This window comes from Oreochromis niloticus, linkage group LG22 (assembly GCF_001858045.2).
Source record: "Oreochromis niloticus isolate F11D_XX linkage group LG22, O_niloticus_UMD_NMBU, whole genome shotgun sequence".
Lineage (NCBI taxonomy): Eukaryota > Metazoa > Chordata > Actinopteri > Cichliformes > Cichlidae > Oreochromis > Oreochromis niloticus.
The window spans coordinates 14,740,634-14,761,859 of NC_031985.2; the positions used below are offsets into that span (position 1 = coordinate 14,740,634).

Genomic DNA, 21,226 nt, shown 5'->3' on the forward strand with positions numbered 1-21,226 from the left:
AACAGCAACTTGTATGTTCATTTTAAATATGTTTTGACCCTTTTTTTAAAATTGCAATAAACCGGGACTTTGGGGGATTTAATGGGGGTGATGCGGTTTGTTTTGGGGGCCAAATAACGTTCACGAAGCTCTAAACCCCTGAAATGACCTCGGATGAACACTGAAGCTTTAACTGTAGTAAAATAAATCCTAACAGCATCATCGGGGAGAAAAGTGATGTGTAAAACACTATGGACACCATTAGCACAAGGATATAATCTACTGATGGCCTTATGGGGTTATGTTGTTCGATTAAAATGCTTCTGCACGCGTATTAATCCAAGTTTGTTTGTTTTTGTGCTTTTACCGCACTCCGGTCAGCTAATTGAAATCAGCATCTGAAAGCTCTGACTGCCTCTGACCAGCTTTTTCGCCATTGGCTGTTGCCTGGATACCGTGGCTAACATTAGCAAACAGGAAGGAGCACAACGGAGTAAAAGCTTTCTGGGAAATTTGTGTAATAAAAAAAATGGCAAAATATTTAAAGGATACCAAAAATGTAAGTTACCACAAATAAATGGAAGAATTCTTAAATTTTTGGACATTTTTTGTAACAAAAAAGTGGGGGGAAAAAAAATAAATAAAATAAAAATCTAATTTTGCATTTCTGCCAGTAAATATTACCGCCGGTGTCTGGGCTGCTCCCTTTTCGTCGTTAACCTTTTGAAATGCCAGACTCGAAACTCGCCGTGTGTACTTTTCAGGTGAATATTCCCCCTTTAGGCCGCTGGATTTGGAATGATAAATCTAAAAAGCTGGAGTTTATCAGGTGAGGAAAGCAAGGCAATAAGCCACTAGTATACATCACCTGCGAGCATGAGAAACTGTTAAATATCACAATGGTAAGTTTTTCTCTTCGTTTCTAGTTCTTACCCAAGAGAAGAGAGTGTTTTGACGGCGAGTCAAACCAATAACAACTTTAAAGAGCTTCAGGAGCGAGCAGAGTGGTATGCGTGGGTCAAACAGTACCTTAAACTTGAAAATAAAAAGACTCTTACTTATTTATTTTTAAGTAATTCGTCATGTTTAGGGGACTAACCTGCACATGTTCATCTCTGCTGTCTCCTCAGGTTGGCTGACATATTTACAATGAACCACAGAGGGCGCCAAAGGATCAGGAGCAGACTGAGCCCTGCTCATTTCAATGCATACAGGTCCTCAGTGCTGAAGAGACAAGGGGACCGGGTCACCATTGAGGATGTTAAACGCAAGTCCCACTATGATGCTGAAATAACTTATATTATGTGATTTGAGGTTCATTCTACAATTGGAGGACAGTTTAGGCTTCAAAACCTACATTAAACAAAAACCTTTTTAAAATATTTTTGTGTTATGTATTTAAGAAAAACAATTATTAAACCATTTGTAAAGCTAAGGAATCAGAGGTACCTTTTTTATGAGATATTTTAGTAGCTGTGTGCTAATGCTTGACACAACCCTTAAGCTGCAGGAAAAATATCCATCAGAGAAATTGCTACAATATTAGGAGTGGCAAAATTTACAGTTTGGTATATCCTGAGAAAGAACAAAAGCACTGGTGAACTGGTGCAACGCAATAAGAGCTGGACGTCCACAGAAAGCAACAGTGGTGGATGATCACAGAATTCTTTCTATGGTGATGAGAAACCCCTTAACCTTGAACAACCGAGTGAAAAACACTCTGTAGTAGGTAGGTGTATCAATATCCAAGTTTACCATAAAGCAGGGGTGGGCAATTCCAGGCCCCGAGGGCCGGTGTCCCTGCAGGTTTTAGATCTCACCTTGGGTCAACACACCTGAATCACATGATTAGTTCGTTACCAGGCCTCTGGAGAACATCAGGACATGTTGAGGAGCTAATTTAGCCATTTAAATCAGCTGTGTTGGTTCAAGGACACATGTAAAACCTGCAGGGACACCGGCCCTCGGTGCCCACCCCTGCCATAAAGAGAAGACTGCATGAAAGTAGATACAGAGTGCAAACAACTTATAAGGCTCAAGAATAGAAAGGCTAGATTGCACTTTGCTAAAAACCCATCTAAAAATGCCAGCAAAGTTCTGGAAAAACATTCTTTGGACAGATGAAACCAAGATCAACCTCTACCAGAATGATGGCAAGAAAAAAGTATGGAGAAGGTGAGAAACAACTCATGATCCAAAGTGTACCACATTATCTGTAAAACATGGCGAAGGCAGTGTGATGGCTTGGGCGTGCATGGCTACCCGTGGCACCGGGACACTAGTGTTAGTTGATGATGTGACACAGGACAGAAGCAGCTGAATGAATTTTGAGGTGTTTAGAGACATATTGTCTAATCAAATCCAAATAAATGCAGAGAAATTGATAGGGTGGCATTTCATAATACAGATGGACAGTGACCCAAAACACACAGCCAAAGCAACCCAGGAGTTTATTAAAGCAAAGAAGTGGAATGTTCTTGAATGGCCAGTTCAGTCACATGATCTTAACCCAACTGAGCATGCATTTAACTTGTTGAAGACTAAACTTTGAACTGAAAAGCCCACAAACAAACACCAACTGAAAGCTGCTGCAGTAAAGGCCCAAAAATGAGGAAACCCAGCATCTGGTGATGTCCATGAGCTCAGATTTTCAACCAAGTATTAGAAATGAACATTTTATTTTGAGTTATTTAATTTGTCAAATTACTTTTGAGACCCTGAAATGAAGAGATTGTGTTAAAATGCTTTAGTTTCTCTAGTTTCTCACATTTCCATGCAATCTAAAAGTCTGCACTTCAACTGAATCTGAGTTCTTTCATTTAACCAAAATTAAGAAAAAATGGTCTCTGTCCAAATATTTATTGACCTAACGGTATGTGCACATTTTTCTACCCATTGCTTTTAAACTCAGACCAGTCTTCACATAAAATGTCAAACAATGATTCATTTAGTTAGATGTTGATATTTTTACATCTACTGACATTAGATGGCTGTTTGTGATTACACTTTCTGTGTTGTAGAGGTGGCTGTCGGTTTGCTACAGGAGAATTATTTGCTTCCCATTCCTCTCCGCTTTCTGGAGTTATTGAAGTAATGAATTACATAATATGACATTCATTCAGAACATTTTTTTCTAGGTATCATATAAAAAATAGATCTCGTACTTCTGTGCCCTCGTCTTTGTGCAGGAGTGAGGAGCTCGATGAAGTCCTCATTACACTTCTTCTTTACCTCTCTTCCTTTTTCGAACATAAGACCCTGAAGAATAAATCTGTGCCTAGAGCAGTGTAAGTAGAGTACAAGCTGGTAAATTCTACCTTTGTTTGAATCCTGTTGTATTTTACTTACATGCACCTGTGTTTAATTCCATTTCGTGTCTCTTACCGCTCTCTTTTTTCCCTCTTCGGCCCCTTAATGGTGATAGCAAGTCAGAACACCAGATGATGGCGGAGGCTTGGGCCAAAAAGGAGATGGCTCAAAAGATGTTGGCTGTCTGCTGCTTCCGCCTAATGATGGATCTGAAAAGAGAACAGCATCGCCCATATCACAAGTGAGCAAACTCACTGAACAGCCGGTAGGCAGAGAATGTCCTCTTTTCAAAGTAATATTTTCACTCCGATGTTGTATACTTGTTATTGTATACAGATGTATTACTTATGATGATTGAACAAAAATACTTTATGAGTAGCAATAGTGAGACTTTCTTAAAGAGGTCTAAGGATGCCACTGAATAATATTTAGCTGAGATTATATTTACATCACTAAGTGCAGCATTTAAAAATGTTTTTATTTTTTGTTGTTTCATTTTTCTTGTTTGTTATCAGCAGTGTGGCTGATCAAGATTCCTGAAGCCTCAGTAATGAAAAAGAAATTGTAGCCTCTTTTACTTCTAAGGGTTTAGATATCAGATTATATACTTTTTTTTAAGTTAGCTGGTCCTTTGCAGGCCTTAAAATTAGGTAAATTTAATCTTAGGTTTATAACAACGTGTCAAATTACACAGTGTCATTTTTTATTTTACATAAACTAAACCCAAAATGCAGAAGCAATGTGTGAAAATGAAGTACAACATTAGTGCTTCCAAAGGAATTAAGAGGGTAAGTAGCAGTCAAGTGCTGCTAATCGCTTGATTACTTGATCATCAGCAAGTGTGACCACCTTGTTAAAAGCCCACATTTTGTCAGTTTGCTAATCTGTAGTAACACAATGCCAGTGATGAAAGACATCAGTCATGATCTTAGAGCAGGGGTGTCGAAGTCCAGGCCTCGAGGGCCAGTGTCCTGCAGGTTTTAGATAACACCCTGGGTGAACACACCTGAATCAAATGAGTAGTTCATTACCAGGCCTCTGGAAAACTACAAGACATGTTGAGGAGGTAATTTAGCCATTTGAATCAGCTGTGTTGGATCAAGGTCACATCTAAAACCTGCAGGACACCGGCCCTCGAGGCCTGGAGTTCGACACCTGTGTCTTAGAGGAAAAAAGTTAAGCCATTTCCAAACTATTTAAAGTCCATCATTCTACAGTGAGAAAGATTATTCACAAGGAGAAAACATCCAAGGCAGCTGCCAATCTTTCCATTTGTGGATGTTTCAGCAAATTCACCTCAAGGGCAGACTGTGCAATTCTCAAAGAAACTGTCAAAAACCCAACAGGTACATATAAACCAGGGTGGGCAACTCCAGGGCTCGAGGGCCGGTGTCCTGCAGGTTTTAGATCTCACCCTGGGTCAACACACCTGAATCACATGATTAGTTCATTGCCTCAGAAGAACTTCAAGACATGTTGAGGAGGTAATTTAGACATTTAAATCAGCTGTGTTGGATCAAGGACACCGACCCTCAACACCTGTGAGTTAGCATGTTGAGTGTTGAAGCACTGACACACACAGAACCCATTCACAAACATATCTTGAAACTACACAACTCATCTTATTTTATCTTTCATTAAAAATGACTTCCATCCTTGCTTAAGCTTTACATTAAAACGTGTATGAATTTTCCATTGTACATATACTGTGCTTGGAAGACACAGGAGTAAAGAGTAAAGAGTCTTTAAACATGCATGTTAGCATGTTTAAAGACATCAACTGTATTACATCAACAATACAGAAAAAGCGAGACACTATATAAAACATAAATAAAATCAGAATGTAATAAATCTCATGAATTTTTATTTACATTTTACACACCGTCTCACTTTTTGGAATTGGGTTTGGGAGGAAGGAGTTGAAAAATATGAACTCTGGTTTTACTTTGCTCAGAGAGCTCATATCCACATACTTTCTTCCTTTAACTGGATTCAGGTAATAGGCACATTTTAAAGAATGCTAACACCTTGATGCTAAATTTTTTTTAATGTATTCTTTCTGAAGATTTTAAAGGTTTGTTTGGATTTCTTTTCCAGTTTTCATGCTTATACTTTATCACAGATTGGCATGTTGTTGAGTACTGTTCTTTGTGGTGTTTAAATAGAGCAAATAATAGTTTTTTAAATATGGCCAGACAACTCAAAAATCCTAAACCAAAAAGTTAGGCCCTATGCTGAAATCATTATGTCATTCATAGTCAGTCAATACCAGTGTGTTGTTAATACAAAGATCCTGTGTTTATTTCTAGGAGGCAGATATCGTCAAATAGAACAGAGTGGCTTCTTCATGCGGTAAGTTGCAATCATGATAATCTACTGCACATGTTTCTCACATTCAAAGCTTACAGATCACTCAGATTGATATATTTTTAATGAGTGTTAGGAACTGTTCCCTATGTCAGTTGTCTAATTTGTTAAAATCTGATGAATATGGCTGGATGTTTTCAAAAAGTCAAAACTGTATTGTCACACCTGTAGACAAAAATGGGTCCTTCAGCTGGTCAGGGTCGAGGCCAGTTCACCATCTGTGAATGCAGGCAGCAGGGAGCAGAGCAGAACCACACTGCGTGGTGGTTTTGCCTGGTGTCCTTAATGAATTAGTTAGTGGTAGGGGATGTTGATTCAACACAGGTGCTTTGCTTTGACAGGTTCTCGCTGGTATTTAGCCAGGTGGCTTGACAAGGAGAGCAATGCCACGCTAACAGCAGCAGCCTATTGACTGCTCAGTGTGTGACCTTTTGAACAGAAATAGCTATTGTGACCTTTTCAAAAACACAGATGACTAAGGTGCCACCTGGGGCTTTGCTCTGCGAGTAGGGATACTAAATGTTTGTTCTGTGAATACATGGACAAAATGTACAAATGTCTGCTTGATAAAGAACTGATTCGGCCTCTCTTTTTCTAGTGCTTGTACAGCTTCTTCTGCTACGTGGCCTGGGTGACGTTTGGCAGGAGGGACCTGAAGGACATCCAAGAGGAGGTTGGACGTCTTTTGTACTCTGACTCGTTTAACATGGCAGTGAAGAACATGACTGATGGCGACTCGGGAACTACCAGTAATGGTTCATTGGAGACAGGAGCAGCTCACTCTAAGATGAGACATAATAGTCTACTAAAACGAAGGTGTGAAGTAAAGGTTGTTTTGAGGCGTTACTAAAGAACAGGTATTTAAAATGCCTTTGAGTAGACAAAAGTGTGGTAAAGTTATGCTCCTGATCACAGTCCTACTACTGTGATGTTACCATTCCATGTTTATTGTTTTCACCCACATGCCAGTCAGAAAAGGTTATAAAACAGCACATGCGATGGCCTTGCTGTATAATTACAGTATTGCTGAGGTTTTCCCATTTTTACATGAAATTCTTTAAATATTTACAACCGGTAAGAAGGAATCATGACTAGAGGGTAAGGCTGGAATCAAATTGTAGGTAAAAGGAGATCTTTATTCTGCTCTAACTTGTTCCTAAATTCACTCTTTTAAAGTTTAGCCCAGTGAATTCTTAGAAACAGACCAAACATCCAGGTTACCATTTCTGTTCATCTACATCACAGAAAAGAAATTGGTGCCTTAGGCCACTGGAACTATCATGTACACTTTATTGCCAAACGTAATCACTGAGACCACCTGAGTGGACAGGGATGAATTAGAATTGGAAGGATGGTCAATAAATTCCCAGAAACGCACTCCTAAACCTTGTGGAAAGCATTCCCAGAGATTTGAAGCTGTTATAGCTGCAAAGGGTCGACTTCATATTAAACCCTATGAGTTAAGAATGCATGTGAAGCAGATGAGAGAATACTTTTGCCAATATAGTGCATCCGATGAAATCAGTGTCCGGATTTGCTGTTTGGAAATTAGTGCCTAAACAATTATTGATTTTTTAGTATAACCATTAGTATGTGTAACCAGTCTTAACCTGGATCACCACATTACACTGCAAACAAGCTAATAGCTCTGACAATAAATTTGAGTTTGATGGATGCCATGTCTGACGTCTAACTGAAAAATGATTGATGTAGACAGATTCACGGCTTTGTCCAATAGGAGGGACCATCTGACAGCCTGCTTTGTGTAGCTCAGTTCTGTCGGACATGAGATGGGTAGTTTTGTAAGCTGTCAGAGGCCTGGAGCTCTTTCCTGCTGTCAGGTTGAAAGCAAACACTCAAAAGCCAGGCTTGAAGCTTGCTCTCCTCCTGAGGGTGGATGTACACAATTTGAAATGCTTTCATCACCCACAGAAAATGCTCTAAAACATCTGTTAGGCTATGTATTTGTTGTATGTTTTTTCTTTAGTATCAGCATCTGGATCTGGACAGTCTTACTACCATAACAGCTTTTCTGATTAACCACGTTAGGATATGTATTTAAGTTTCCACCATAAAGATCATAGGTATATATATTTATGAGAAATTGGTATGAAATGTGTCCTTTTCCATAATTTACACAGCTGTTGTGTAAATTATGTTGCTTGGATGAGCTTTCATATAGACAAATATTCATTATGGCTTTAGTGTTGTAAAATATGTAAACAGCTCCAGAGTTTGCCTTTCTGCTGTAAGCTGTGTAATTAAAATGTATTTGAGAGAAATGTGTCCATGCTGCTGTATGACACACACACAGTCCTTCTCCTTAAATATGCCCTTTTTACACTTGCATATTTCCCTTGGGGGTTTAAATATAGAATGTCAATTTTATTTATTCATTTATTTAAAATGTTCACCTGTTCTGTGATTTGGCTTTTTATCAGCACATCCCAAAGGCACCCACTCCTCAGCAGCATAGTAAATCAGCGATCCCCTCTGATGGTGTCTCTGCTGCCCTCGCCCAAAGAACAGTCACCCCATCTGTTCCTGGGCAGCCGAGCCAGGAATCAGATCCCGCTGAAGGCCGAGTACTGTGACACCAAAACCCTTATGGAGCAGCTCGACCAGCAGCTGGCCTCTGTCAGGTGATGTAGAACCTCATGTCCTTTGTGTTTTACTATGATGAGGGGCAAGGTGGGATGGTTTGACTACAGGCGTATCACAAACAATAGTCAAGGCTGTGTGACAGAACACAAATGTAGCTTATGGCAAGCTTGTTAAAAGTCACCCAGAAGACAAAGAGACGAGTGTTCCTGTCAGTGTTTCTTGCTTTTAACCTCTGTTTTGATCCAGCTTACCTGATACCTACCTCTCCTCCTTACCTATTAGCAGGAGCTTAACTACTGCAAAAAAACTGCCTTTGGTTGTATAAATAGTAGGGAGATGATGACAGTGTTGTGCATTTTGAGTCTGATCTGGTTAAATGAAGTGTACTTAAAACTAAGTACACTCCATGATTCAGTAACTTTAACAATAACAACAAGCAATAACTTATAATTTTAGTTTTACCAGTCTCTCACATCATTGTTGAGGAATTCTGGCCCATTCTTCTTTACAACTTTGTTTATGCACTGCTCTCTAATGGCCCTGCCACAGCAGGTTCAGGTCTTGACTTTTAATGGGCCATTGCAACACCTTATATTTTCTTTTTCAGCCATCTCGTTGTAGATTATTCCTTGAGATTATTGTACTGTTGCATGACCCAGTTTCAGTCAGACAGCTGTCGGCCTCACATTTGACTCCAGAATACTTTGGCATACAGAGGGGTTCACGGTTGATTCAATGACTGGATGGTGTCCAGGTCCTGGCCACCCTCCAGGATGGGTGCAAAACAAGTCCAGATCAACAACCCTCCACCACTGTGCTTGACAGTTGGTATGAAGTGTTTGTGCTGATATGCTTTCATCAAATGTGGTGCGGCTGACTGTGGCCACACATCTCCACTTGTCTGTCCAAAGGACATTGTTGCAGAACTCTAATGGTTTGAGCAGGACAACCTAAGCTTTGCTGCTGTTCTTTTTAGAGAAAATATTTGAGTTTTTTTCCTAGCAACCCTTCCAAACAAGCAAACAATTGCACAGTCGTGATCTTTAACATTTAACATGCCGACAGAGGTATGTAGAGTCTGAGATGTAGCTCTTGTTTTCTTGACATTTCTGAGCATTACAGTCTGACCTTGGCGTAAAGTTGCTGGGATGTAGTGAGTAATCTTTCTCAGTGTATAATGATGGACTCGAGATTGTTTGGACAATGAGCTTAGAAAAACAGTGGTTTATCTAAGATTACTGCTGATGCCTTCCTCCTAAGGATTGTCTTAAACTAACAAAACGTCTGCTTTTACAAAGAGTCGCACTTGATCAGTTAATCAAGTCTATTAGATTAGCACCACCTGGCTGCTTCTGACCCTCTTAATTCTAATGTAAGCAGTGAGGGTGTTCTTAGTTTTTCATAGGACTGCATAGAGTCCTGTGAAGACTTTCTTTTTTCGACTGTGACTGACTGAAATGCAGGATGAAAATATATTTAAAAAAAAAAAAAAATGTGAAAAGGAAACCTGCAATCTTTAAGGCCATCTAATTAAGTTTTGTGTTTGATCTAAAATGTGGAATGATTCATAGATTTAATTATATAAATGGTGTTCCTTTTTTGTTATAAGTTATAGATAATATTTCCTCCAAGATAGCACTGTGTTTGGTTTGTTTGTTTGAAATCTTTCTTTCATTTAATCAGGTTTGGGATTCTCGGGAAGCCTTTGGATCAATTCAGCCACAGTACACTGCTGCCCTGTGGACAACAGAAACCTTTTGACGAGGATAAGGACAAGGAAGTAGACAGTGATGTTAATAACAGTGCAGATCATTCTGGAATCTGTGCTCAGGGTACCGAGTTGTCCTTCGTAGGATTCAAGTCGATGGCCTTTTCAGACATGGAAGCACCATCCACATAAAGATTAAACTGCACACTGAAAACCTTGCATATTGAATGACTTGCATGTGAATGTGTGTACTCTCAGTGGCCTAACATTTATTTGCACATCACACAGGTAAAGAAAGCAAAGAATGAGGTAGAAGCTGAGATTTCAGTCTTTCATGTGTGGCTCATTTTCAAAAATCATATTCCTGGACTGTTATCATACATGCTATTTGTTGGGATATGCCTCTGAATATAAATCTGTTTAGTGCTTCCAGCTGGTGGTGCTGTTGAATAAAATATAATGAAATCCATAACACTTTTGAAGGTCTCCTTTCTATAGAATATGAAATGTATTCAGTTCACATAGAAAAATAAAGCAAGTCGACCTCAGCGTGCTCATAATTCAAACTAGGTGATATGTAAAATTATGCATGCTTCACACCAAGATTTTATTTATTTATTTTAGGTCTTTGAAGGCTTTCCTTCAGTTGACTTTGTCATTATGGGTCCTTGTGCTGTTTGAAACAAGACTCCCAATCATGTGAACTAGTGCCACACACACACGCACCACCCTAGCCAGGCTTGGAAGCAGAAGGGGCTTTGCCTTTGCCCTAATTGGCTGTGTAATCTGGGACACCAGGAGTAGACTTAAGCCCTGTGAGGATAGGAAAGAGAGAGCCTGGGAAGCATTAGGATGGGGGATGGGTCGCAGGATATAGTTTTAATTTCAAAATTTTGAAGTGTACTTGATTTTTACCCAAGTGCCTCTGACACAATTCAGTTTTTCTTGCTTGTTTTTATTCAGGTCACAGAGGATCAGTGTTGGGCAAGTTACTTTCAAATAGTAATTCAATTATAGTTACTAGTTACTTCTTCAAAAAAGTAACTGAGTTAGTAACTGAGTTACAATATTCTAAAAGTAATTAATTACTTGGAAAAGTAACTATTGCGTTACTTAAAAAAAAAAACAAAGAACGTTTAACCCTCTGGCGTCCAGGGTATAATTGGCCATTTTTTTACTACTCTTGATTTTCTCTCCACATTTTACCTTTAAAAACTATTTGCTTTGCCTTGTTTGGTATCATTCTTTTTAGCGCAACCTCGCGTGCCTGAATTTACAGTTATGTTCTCATTTTGTCATACTGTATAACCAGAATTGATCTAAAATCAGACAAAAAACATAAAATCAGAGTAGAAAAAGTTATATTTTTACTGTAACAACCATAAACATGTTTAATGAATCATATTTTATAACTTCAAATGCAAATATTAATTGTCAATTTTAAAATCCTATGCACAAGTTTTGCAAACAACAAAGTTATTTGCATCCATTTACCTTTTACCCTTTTTTTAAATAACCATTTCAAACTATTTACAGAACAATCAGCTGTTCTTCAATAAGATGCCACACAAATTATTTGTGCCACTCCAAAAAAATCATTTCTGTCCACTATAAAGGAGAACATCACAGCCTGATACCTGCAGGTCTGACAGCAGCAGGTGTATCACCTCTGTTTCTACCTGGAGACAGCAGTCGCCTCATTGTTCTGACACACAACACAAAACTATCCACAACACTACACACTAACTACACAAGACAACACATTAACTACACACTCCAAACACGCTAAACGTCACAAATCTCACATCTCAAAACTCGCTCTCTCTTTCTCTCTCTCTCTTTTCCTGCTCTCTCTCCCTCTCTCTTTCTCTCTCCCTCTTTCTCTCTCTCCCTCTCTCTCTCTCTCTCCGTCACTCCTAAAACTTCCCCTGTTTTGTTTTGTTTTTTTGCTCATAAGCAGAGAGTGCTTGCTAGCGCTAACGTGGCGAAACTATTGAGGAAAAAACGCCGCGTATATATCGTTTATCATGACTCTGGTTTTACGTGGCCTATCGACACAATTTATAAACTAGCACCTTGTTGCTTTGTCTTTAAGTGGTCATGTGATTGGCTTACCACGACTACTTTATTCTTCCTCAGTCAAACAGCAGCACTCATGCGATTGTTTTGCCTCCTTAGCTCCAGGTGTTGTGCTAGACAGTGATCGTGATTACCGTCCGTGCGGGAGCGCGCAGCTGCTTAAAGCTGTAGCGCCCAGATTACTTACAGCTACTTCCTGGAGCTGATATAAGATGCGGTGAACTGAACACGGCTTCAACTGTTTGTTGAAAAATAGTAACGGACCGCGTTACCTTGTTAGTAACTGTAACGGCGTTGTAACGATAGGAATAGTAATTAGTTAGATTACTCGTTACTGAAAAAAGTAACGCCGTTAGTAACGCCGTTACTTGTAACGCCGTTATTCCCATCACTGCAGAGGATGAATGGTCTAAAGACAGGCACAGGGAGAACTGTAAAGGTCACATGCTACTCTTGTTCTTCTTTGGCTACCGTCTTTCCCCCCTGATGATTAATATCACTTTCCCTCTCTGTCTCCTCCCTTGTTCCTGTTGCCTTCCTCCTCCTCTAGTTCACTGTGGCTAATAACAGGCAAACTGACAGATACTCAACAGAGTGAAACCTGCCTTGTCTGTTAATGCATCTCTCTCACTGACCTGGATTAATAATCAGAGGTGTTAAACTGGCTCGGGAGTATTGATAACAACTCAAGTTAAACTAAAAAGGCTGTTCATCAAAATGTATTCTGAGGAATATTTTTACTCACTTTGTGTGTAAAATTAGCTGTTTAATGACAGTCAAACTATTTGGAGATAAAACAAGTAAAGGTTTTTCATTAACATTTCTGATATAAAGAATTAAATCCCAGTATGCTTCATGATGCTTTTCTCTTTAGGTTTTAATAAAGCCTAATTTAGTTCATGTAAACCATCACATGACCATTCCTAGAATTTAATTGTGTCCCTGAAACCCAAAGCCAATTTTCCAAAACACAAGGAAAAAGGCATAATTAATCTGACTGTACACTCTCAATTCAGCACAGGGTAGTGAAATTAATTTTAATTCCATGCAAACAGCTGGAAGTTGTTCGACACTTCCTTCCACAGAATATTCTGGTGAATTATTTAAGTGCCCTTTTCAAGATCCGTTTTGAAATAAGCAATCCAGAAGTGATGTCACCTGAGAAAAGTTTTGTAATTCAAATGGTGTGTCTCACATCTTTTTTCCCCCCATGCAAGTGTTGAAGATGAATTAGTTATTGCCATGTCAGAGATTGATGCATAAAGTCAGCAGATCACTGTGTAGTGCATAAACAGCACATACATTTAACTGTATACTAGTCCCTGTTATATACTTTATATAGGAACCTTTGACCTTATTTGTTATCATCAGTTTAAGATTGCACTTTGCACAAAGAGTGGACTGTCAGTGTGGCTTTTAGAAGGTGACTAGCAAATGCTTTCTTCTCTGATTTTGGATGTTAGTGAGCAATTTGGAAATCTTGCTGAGTTGAAAGTATATGGTGCTTATGTTACTGCAAAGGTACAAAACCATCTTTCAGTAATGCTGTTTACCTTGATTCTCCTTCAGCAACTTCTCCCAACCCCTCAAAAAAAGGAGGGGGTGATTGCCTGCAACTTTCTTTCATGCACCAACAAGCAGAGTGCCACTTGTGTCAGGTGGAAAGTGGAACAGAGTGTTGAAGCTCCATCTCAAAGGCTTCTCTTTGATACGCTCCGGCTCTGATTTTTACCACCCTTTGTACAAAAGTGTCTGCCACTGATTGAAATGTAATTAAAGCATACCACATTTGTCTAATAGCCTTTTAATAACACTCAGGGAATCTTTTAAAAAAAATGTTTCCCTGGAATTTAGTTTTGTGCCCATACTTTGTGCCTCAAATGGCATTTTATTTCAGTGTTTTATTTTGTTTTAATATGATTAGATGAAAAAGCACTTAGTCTTGTGAATCTGAAGATGTCAGGATGTGTGTGTGTTGCCTCAGAGGCTTGAGCTGATGATTTGTAAACATGAAGAATTCACTAGAAATGACACAACCTGTTATGGTGCAATACTTTACCAAGAGCTACCTAACACTAATGAACCAGGAACCACTCAATATACTTAATAAATCTGCGAACAAAGAAGAAAAAAAGGTGCGATGAAGGTGAATGCAAACATCAGAAGTTAAATGTTCAGCCTTGCTTTTCATCACAAACTGCAGAATTGCAGATTTCAGCTTCTAGAGAAAGTTGTCAACTCATACCAACAGGGGGAGACTTTGCCCATAGCATTACTTCCACCCATATTGTGAGCGTGTTTCTAACAGGGTGCTTTGCGCTTTATTCACATAAAGCCTGTTTACTGATCTCATATACAAAAATACAGCTGCAGAGGCTAATCAAACGTGTTGGTAAAACTGCTGCACGACAAACTCGAGGCTTGATTGTAAATTGGCGCAGTTGCTGAATTAAACTGTGTAATCCTCATTACGGTGCAATTAAGGATTGTTACGCAGACAAGGAGATAAATGGCTCATTTAGCCGAGCCTTTTATCCTCGTGTAGAATTGTTATCCGACCTCCCGGGTTGAAATAATAGACAATAGTAAACTCATTAAAATAAAGACTTACTGTACACCAATAAAACTACACGAGCGATTTGTTGTGAGTGTCGTTACTGGCTTGCTTTTGGCCGCTCGTTCACAAGTTCTCTCTGCGTCTCGCGGTGACTCGGTCGGAAGGAGCGCACGCACTCACCGGAGCGCCGGTGGCGCCGTGCTCGCGCTTCTACACTTTGCCCCCTTCTTATTTCGAGCGAGCGCTCGCGCGGAGGGAGAGCGAGGTGTCTCGTGCAGATTCCACTGACACACACATACCGGCGCGCGGAGGACCTCGCTGTTAAACCGTGCGCATTTGTGCGGTTACATACATTTTGTAAGATTTTACCCAGCATAAAAAAAAGAGAGAAAGAAAAAAAAGAAGTGCCCGGGGTGAGGGGAGGAGGAATAATCAAAACGCAACACGTATCCGGTGGGATCCCACTCCTGAGAGAGAGAGAGAAGCGGCAGGAGTTGGGTGCAAGGAAAACGAAGGGGAGAAAGAAGAAGAAGAAGAAGAAGAGTGGGGAAACATCTGACATTTCGTTTGCAACAACGCGTTTTTAACCCTCAAAGAGGAATTATGAGGAACGTTTGGATAATTTTCACCCTCGGGCTGGTTCTTTTCCTCGCCGAGGAAACGGTAAGTTTTTGGGTTTTTTGGGAAAGCAAACTTAAACTACTGGGCATTGAGCTGGGCTGTGAAGGGGGGCGAGGAAGGCGACTTGGGTCCACGTAGAGACAACTCGCTGCTGTTTGTAGCTGTTAGAGAAATCCCGTCAAAGCATTCCTTTTATTTTTTATTTTTTTTAATTGCACGGCAAATAACGAGAAGGGTTGTCTAGAATGATAAATCGTTGTCAGCTAATCTATCTTAACCAGCTACAATAAAGGCTACTGCTGCCCTTGTGCTCAAGTATTCATTTCCTTTAGATTCAAGCCTGCCTTCGTTCTTATTTACCCAGAGGTGCTCGGCTTTAGTCTTCCACACACTTTAATTGCCGTTATACGAGCGAAGTTAGGCTGGAACGAGGGGTCACTAAACTGGCTACGAGGTGCTCTGTACAGCTGTGTTGCAGTGATTTCACGAGGATCTCTTAATCCCCGTGGAGACAACTGTGCAGATTCATGCCCACAGTAGTTGCATTATTGAGGAAATGTCATCATGACTGGAGACTGGAGAATTCTGTTATCCCCCCTTCATCATGATGAGAAGAATCATCTTAATGATGCTTAAAAAAATCAGTGAAGTTTCCCTTATCTCTTCCCAGTTTCAGGCTCGAGTAAGTCTCCTAACTGAGTGGGCATCAGCCTGTAAATTGGCTGGGTTGTTGGAATGACAGATTTTGGCACTTTTATGTGCAGCCTCTGTCATTATTGTCCCCTCCTGTTGTTTCTCTGTGGGTTGTGACTTGTCGCCTGGCACAGCGCCTCCTCCACTGTTAGAACCACTTGTCCAATTAGCTGATTCAGTCACTGTTGTTTTAATGACTCATTGTTTTACATGATGTCACCCCCAGAGTACTTTTTTTTTTTTTTAAACATTTTTTTTATTTTAATGTTTTCTCTGTGTCTGCAAGAAACCATTTGAGTCTTCACCATACTTTCACTATAGGATGCCAAGTTTTGTAAAGGTCCTCAAAATTTCAGTACAAGAGACAATTATACTCTTGAAAATGCATATAAAGTTGAACCAGTTTAGAATATACCAGTTCAGAAGTTTCTATTATAGACCTATAATGAAATTCTTGCTACATTTTAGATTCATATGAATAAAATATAATATCTGGCAAAACTTGTCACATAGTGGCATGCTTTTAAATCTTCATCAACTATTCATACACGCAGGCACACGCAGACTTTAACCTGATCATTACTGGCCTCCCTTTTATCAGTGTCCCCTAAAGGCCTTGATGGAAATTGACACGTGACATTGATTCTCAGTATTGGCACCGATGTTGACAAGTGGTTGATAACCTGCTTCAGGCACATCTGTCTGTGTGTTAATTACCCCACTACATCACAGAGGTATGTTGTAACACTTGGAGGCTTTTGAAATTTTAATGATAAAACTAACTGCTCCTGGCTTCAGAGAAGGAATTATATCACCACAGAGCAAGAGACAGGACTCTTTGTTACCCTGCAGTTCTAGGCGCCACTAGTGCCTCTTTTACTTATCGTGTTTTTGGTTTGCTGTCCTGCTCACCAGCTTGCTTGCTGAGTAATTCTTTTACAGCAATCTCACATGTGAGGTCCTTGCACATGCTAATGAAAAGACGGGTTTTGCCAAACCGTGCATGCTTGCTGTCGTCATATCTCTCAAAGATGATGTAGTGAGTGTGGACCTGTGGCAGTCTGATTGTTTCCCCTGACATTTTTCAAGGTCTGGAATCTCCGAGTTGTCATGTCGATCGGTTGGTCGATACGCTCTCATCCGAACAAATTGGTCAGACAATCCCTGGGGTTACTTTGATAAGGAGAAAAGCTCTACATCAATAGCCTTCCAGGATTAACCCATTATCTTTAGAGCAGGCTACCTGTGGAAACAGGTTGTTTGTACCTTTTAACACGACCTAAACATTTACGTCAAGTCAGTCAAAGTGTAAGCGGCATGATCGTAACAGAGCTGATTAGTGGCGAGTTTGCATGTTAACCTGTTTGCTTTCAGGTGTTCTGTGTTACATGCTTGAGTAACCTTTGAGTGTGAGCATGCCAGAATTGGCGTGTTTCAATAAGTTTGGTCTAAAAATAGTCTCGTAACAGCGGGCACATCCTGCAACAGCTTCAGGGCACTACCATATGCCAATAGAAGGTGGATGTAAACCCTCCGTCTCTCTTTTAGATGTAGCTCATCTAGAGTTAACATGCAATTGTATTTTTGTTTGTTTTTTTTGGTTCCCCTACAACTAAAGAAAGCTCAATTTCAGTCAGCCAGGATTGTCTTTATTGGCTGACGACCACTACAACCTTACCTTTTGTCACGCCTCTGCTTCCAAGTATTTCTGTGAACAAGGAGGATGAGTTTGAGTGAAGCTAGGCTATATATCCTCAGCCCACCCCGCTGTGTTTTGGTGCACACCACTCACCAGATGTTGTGGTCTGTAATTTGTGTCATGTTTTGGTGGGAAGCGGGGGTGTTGTTCACCTCCCTTTACATCTGTGATTTACGGGTGGTGGGGTGGGGGGGCTTTTGAGTACTGTCTCGTTCTCAGAAGGAATGACTTCAGAGGAGGGCTGGATATTGTGTGAGCCTCGCTTCCAAGGACAGTCGAGGAAAAACTGGAGTGTGATGGAAAAGGGGAAAGAAAATTGAAGGATTAAGGAGACAGAGCTATAGTGAATGGTCCGGTTCAAATTCACGGGATTTTGTAGCCATTGAGTGGAAGATTTGACAGTTTTTATTTTTTTCCTGGACATTTGTTGTAGACTTGCCCCATTCATGAAGATGATCTGGGGTGAAAGCTGTCTCGTCTCAAAAGGGCAAGTGAGGCTGGATCCCTATCCTCAAACAGACAAAAAGACACCCCAAGCCTGAGCCTTAACAATATTTCAAGGTTGAGAAGGGCAATGCAACAAATACAGAACTAAAGATGAAGCCTTTGATGGCTTTTTCAGGGAGGGGAGAAGGTGCTGGCTCTGTACTGAAAAGGATATGTTATCCAGGTCCTGCAGCTGTATTCGAGATTCATTAAATGACAAAAATGACTGTTTTGTATCTGCTGCTTTAGTGGTAATGAAAGCAAAAACACAGATGTTAACTGACCTTCCTCACAACTTAAGCTTTTTTTTCCCAGACAACCTCATACTAGCAGAAAGACACAAATACACTCACACACATTATTCTTTCCTCGACCAAGAGCAAATAACTGACACTGTTATTACCTTGTGATTAGATTGATATGAAGGTTATGTTAATCTTGAACACATATTTCTTTCATATTTCATTCCCATCGCTCTTAATGCTTTTTTCTTTTTTTTATCTTTCTCTCCAATGCAACTGAACTGAATGTGTTGCTTTTTTTTCCTTCTTTTTTTTGCACAGCACAAGGCTTTCAGGGCCTGAATGAGGTGTGTACACTCGAAATTTCTCTCCATTCACCATTGTTAAAAGCAACGAGCTTTTTTTTTTTTTTTTAAGCACTTCATTTCCAATAGTCTTCATGATGAATAAGTAAAATGCCTGTCTGCAATGCATGGGCAAAATATTTCTCTTATTCAGTCGCTACTCAATCCAGAGGAGAATACTATTAAAGGAGAGGACCAGCAGGGTAATATATGCGAGAACAGAAATGGCCAAATAAGGAGGGCATTAAAAGGTAGATAAAGCCAGTATTGAGGATAAAAATGAACACCTACAAGCAGGAGCCAGATGCTGTGCTGCTGCTGCTGCTTATCCTGCTGTATATTTAATGATGCTCTTTTATTTTGCATCAGTGTAGAATTCCTCAATCTTAAAAAATAACCAGCTCACAGGGAACTGCTTGTGTTTTGTCCAGCAGGTTTTTTTTTTAAAAGCGGGGTGGGGGGCATGGACTCCTTATTTTTCTCATTAATCTGCCATTGACACACATGGGAGCGCAGAGTTTCTGAGCGCTGCAGAACATCCTACGTCCTCGCCAGTGTCTGACCCTTCAGGGGGCGCATTCACTCAGTCCCTGTCTGCCAAGCATTATGCAATCGCTAATGGACTCCACAAGAGGCAGGGGCTGCAAGACCACTGAAAGCACAACACCACCCCCACCCCCCGCCACCCTTTTTCCCTGAGTCCATCTGTGTCTATGCATGAACTGTTGTTTTGTCACCATGCTGGCGCACAAGCACGAGTAGATAAACACACATGGTCTCTTGCCTCCCCCTTGTTGTTTCTTTGGGTCCCTCTTCCACATTGCTCCCCTCTTGCCACATCTCTGCCTGCACGGTCAAGATGCTGTATGTCATTACCACTGTGTCTCAGAGTGGGCTGAGAACACTGTCAGTATATTCCCTCTCAGGCAGATGGAGAGAAATGAAGGAAAATAATATATATTCTTTTTTTTGTCATCCAAGATGGACTCATTTTTTTTCCCCCTTCTTTCACTTCCCTTAAGGTGTGAGAGCTTGTATTGAATTTGCTAACATCTGCAGAACGTATGTGTGTTTGAAAGAAGCTGCCTCCCTCCCTCCCTCCTCTCTCCTCCCCTCCTCTCCCTTGTTGATGAGTTGGAAGAGGCCTTTGCTTTGGCAGCGGCTTGTGCATACTAGTAGAGACTCACAAATAGTCAAACTGTGGTTACTGTGCATGTTTGTGTGACCCTGTTTTTGCCTTTTTACATCCCGGTGTGTGCGTGTGTATGCAAGTTTATAGCCACATGTTTAAAATACACAGTCATCCCAGCCACCAGAGCATGGGGGAAACACATTAAGGTGATATGGCTACAGCAGAAATCAGTGACAGTAGTGCTGATTTGTGTTGGGACAGCCTATCTGGAGCCACAGCACTGAACAAAACCTTTTGCACGCACATGTCGCGATCTTTTTTGAAAATATTTAGACACAGCAAATCAGGACCATAACCCCCCTCTCCTCACCACCACCCATGTTCCCACCCTTTTCTTCCCATTTTTCTTCGGTTTAATTAGCTTAGCAAATGGAAACTTCCTTGGCAGGACCGTGGTTGAGGGGATTGTGGCTGTGACGAAGAGAAATGGGGGGGAAAACCCTGTGTCAGGACGTCTGTTTTCTTCCTTTCTTTTTTTAACTGCCTGTTGCTTTACAGTTTAAGTCAGTAGAAGGAAAAACAAAGCGAGATCAAAGAAAAGGAGTAGGGGAAGAGTTTAACCCCATCTATCTCTCTCTGTCTTTTCCCCCAAGACAGCCAGGTCCTCTCTGGAGTTTTGCTGTGTGAGGTGTGAAAAGTGTCTTGTGCGGGACTTGAGTCATGTGGTGCAACAGTGTGCTTCTAATTTAAAAGATTTTGTTTGGTAAATGCACGGCTTGTTTTAGGAATTTGCCCATACTGTTTATTTTGCCTACTTCCATAAAATACAATTTCTGCTTGTACATTTTTCTTTTGCTATAAGGAGATGATTTTAAATTGCATATAATATAAAGGTCTACTAAGCCTCCAGCCAATCACATGCCAACCAGTCCAGGAGTACATACTTTTCCATGGGTTGCAAGAAGGTTAGGCAAGTCTGTAACCTTCTTGCAACCTATAAAAAAAAGTAAGTGTTCCTGGACTGGTTGGCATGTGATTGGCTGGAAAGTCACAGAGAGGGTTTTGTACCAAAAGTGATTGTTTTGATAGTAAGCAGATTGCTCCAGTTGCCCATAGTTTGCATGGATGATGCCATCTTATCTGCAGAAACTCACCATTGACTCTCTGAGCTGTAGTGCTGCATGAAAAATTGTGACATAAACTGGAAAATGAAAATTTGGTGAGTATTTTTCAAAGTCGGTGTCTTCCATGCGAACTGCAACTGACTTCAGCAAATTACTGGTGAACAAGACAATTGTGAGGAGGTTTTTGTTGCAGTACCATATGCTTTGTGCATCCAGTTTCATATTAGCAACTGTCACTGACCTCCAGCAACCACTTGCCAACTGGTTAGGGAATATGTGTCT

General features: G+C 40.4%; 3 protein-coding genes across 7 annotated transcripts in view; 2 read left to right on the forward strand and 1 right to left on the reverse strand.

Annotated features, from left to right (window-relative positions):
• ext1c (exostoses (multiple) 1c) overlaps positions 1–3,495 on the reverse strand; it is a 101,907-nt gene extending 98,412 nt beyond the window's left edge. Inside the window, exon 1 of one of the 3 annotated variants that reach the window (XM_019350807.2) lies at positions 3,364–3,495. The gene's annotated coding sequence lies outside the window, so the exon portion shown is untranslated. Of the gene's footprint in view, positions 1–1,078; positions 1,199–3,143; positions 3,256–3,363 lie in introns of those variants that run through there. The other 2 variants (XM_013272573.2, XM_025902169.1) reach the window with 2 other exon arrangements.
• Positions 412–10,439, forward strand: ppp1r36 (protein phosphatase 1 regulatory subunit 36). Of its 2 annotated transcripts, XM_013272578.3 has the most exons (11): positions 412–538; positions 744–808; positions 906–986; positions 1,110–1,246; positions 3,000–3,069; positions 3,168–3,266; positions 3,404–3,529; positions 5,598–5,640; positions 6,254–6,471; positions 8,097–8,297; positions 9,943–10,439. In XM_013272578.3, exons 1-11 carry the CDS (start codon positions 509–511, stop codon positions 10,157–10,159), a joined length of 1,287 nt encoding a protein of 428 aa, XP_013128032.1. In that variant the 5' UTR covers positions 412–508; the 3' UTR covers positions 10,160–10,439. The 2 variants fall into 2 exon arrangements, with proteins under 2 accessions (XP_013128032.1, XP_013128031.1); XM_013272577.2 differs by having other exon boundaries at positions 443–808.
• A 4,359-nt stretch (positions 10,440–14,798) lies between these two features.
• Positions 14,799–21,226, forward strand: part of sdc2 (syndecan 2) — a 42,425-nt gene continuing 35,997 nt past the window's right edge. The window contains exon 1 of one of the 2 annotated variants that reach the window (XM_005452726.4): positions 14,799–15,266. In XM_005452726.4, the coding sequence (XP_005452783.1) occupies positions 15,207–15,266 (60 nt within the window). In that variant the 5' untranslated portion in view covers positions 14,799–15,206. The remainder of the gene's footprint in view (positions 15,267–21,226) is intronic. The other variant, XM_003447166.5, reaches the window with a different exon arrangement.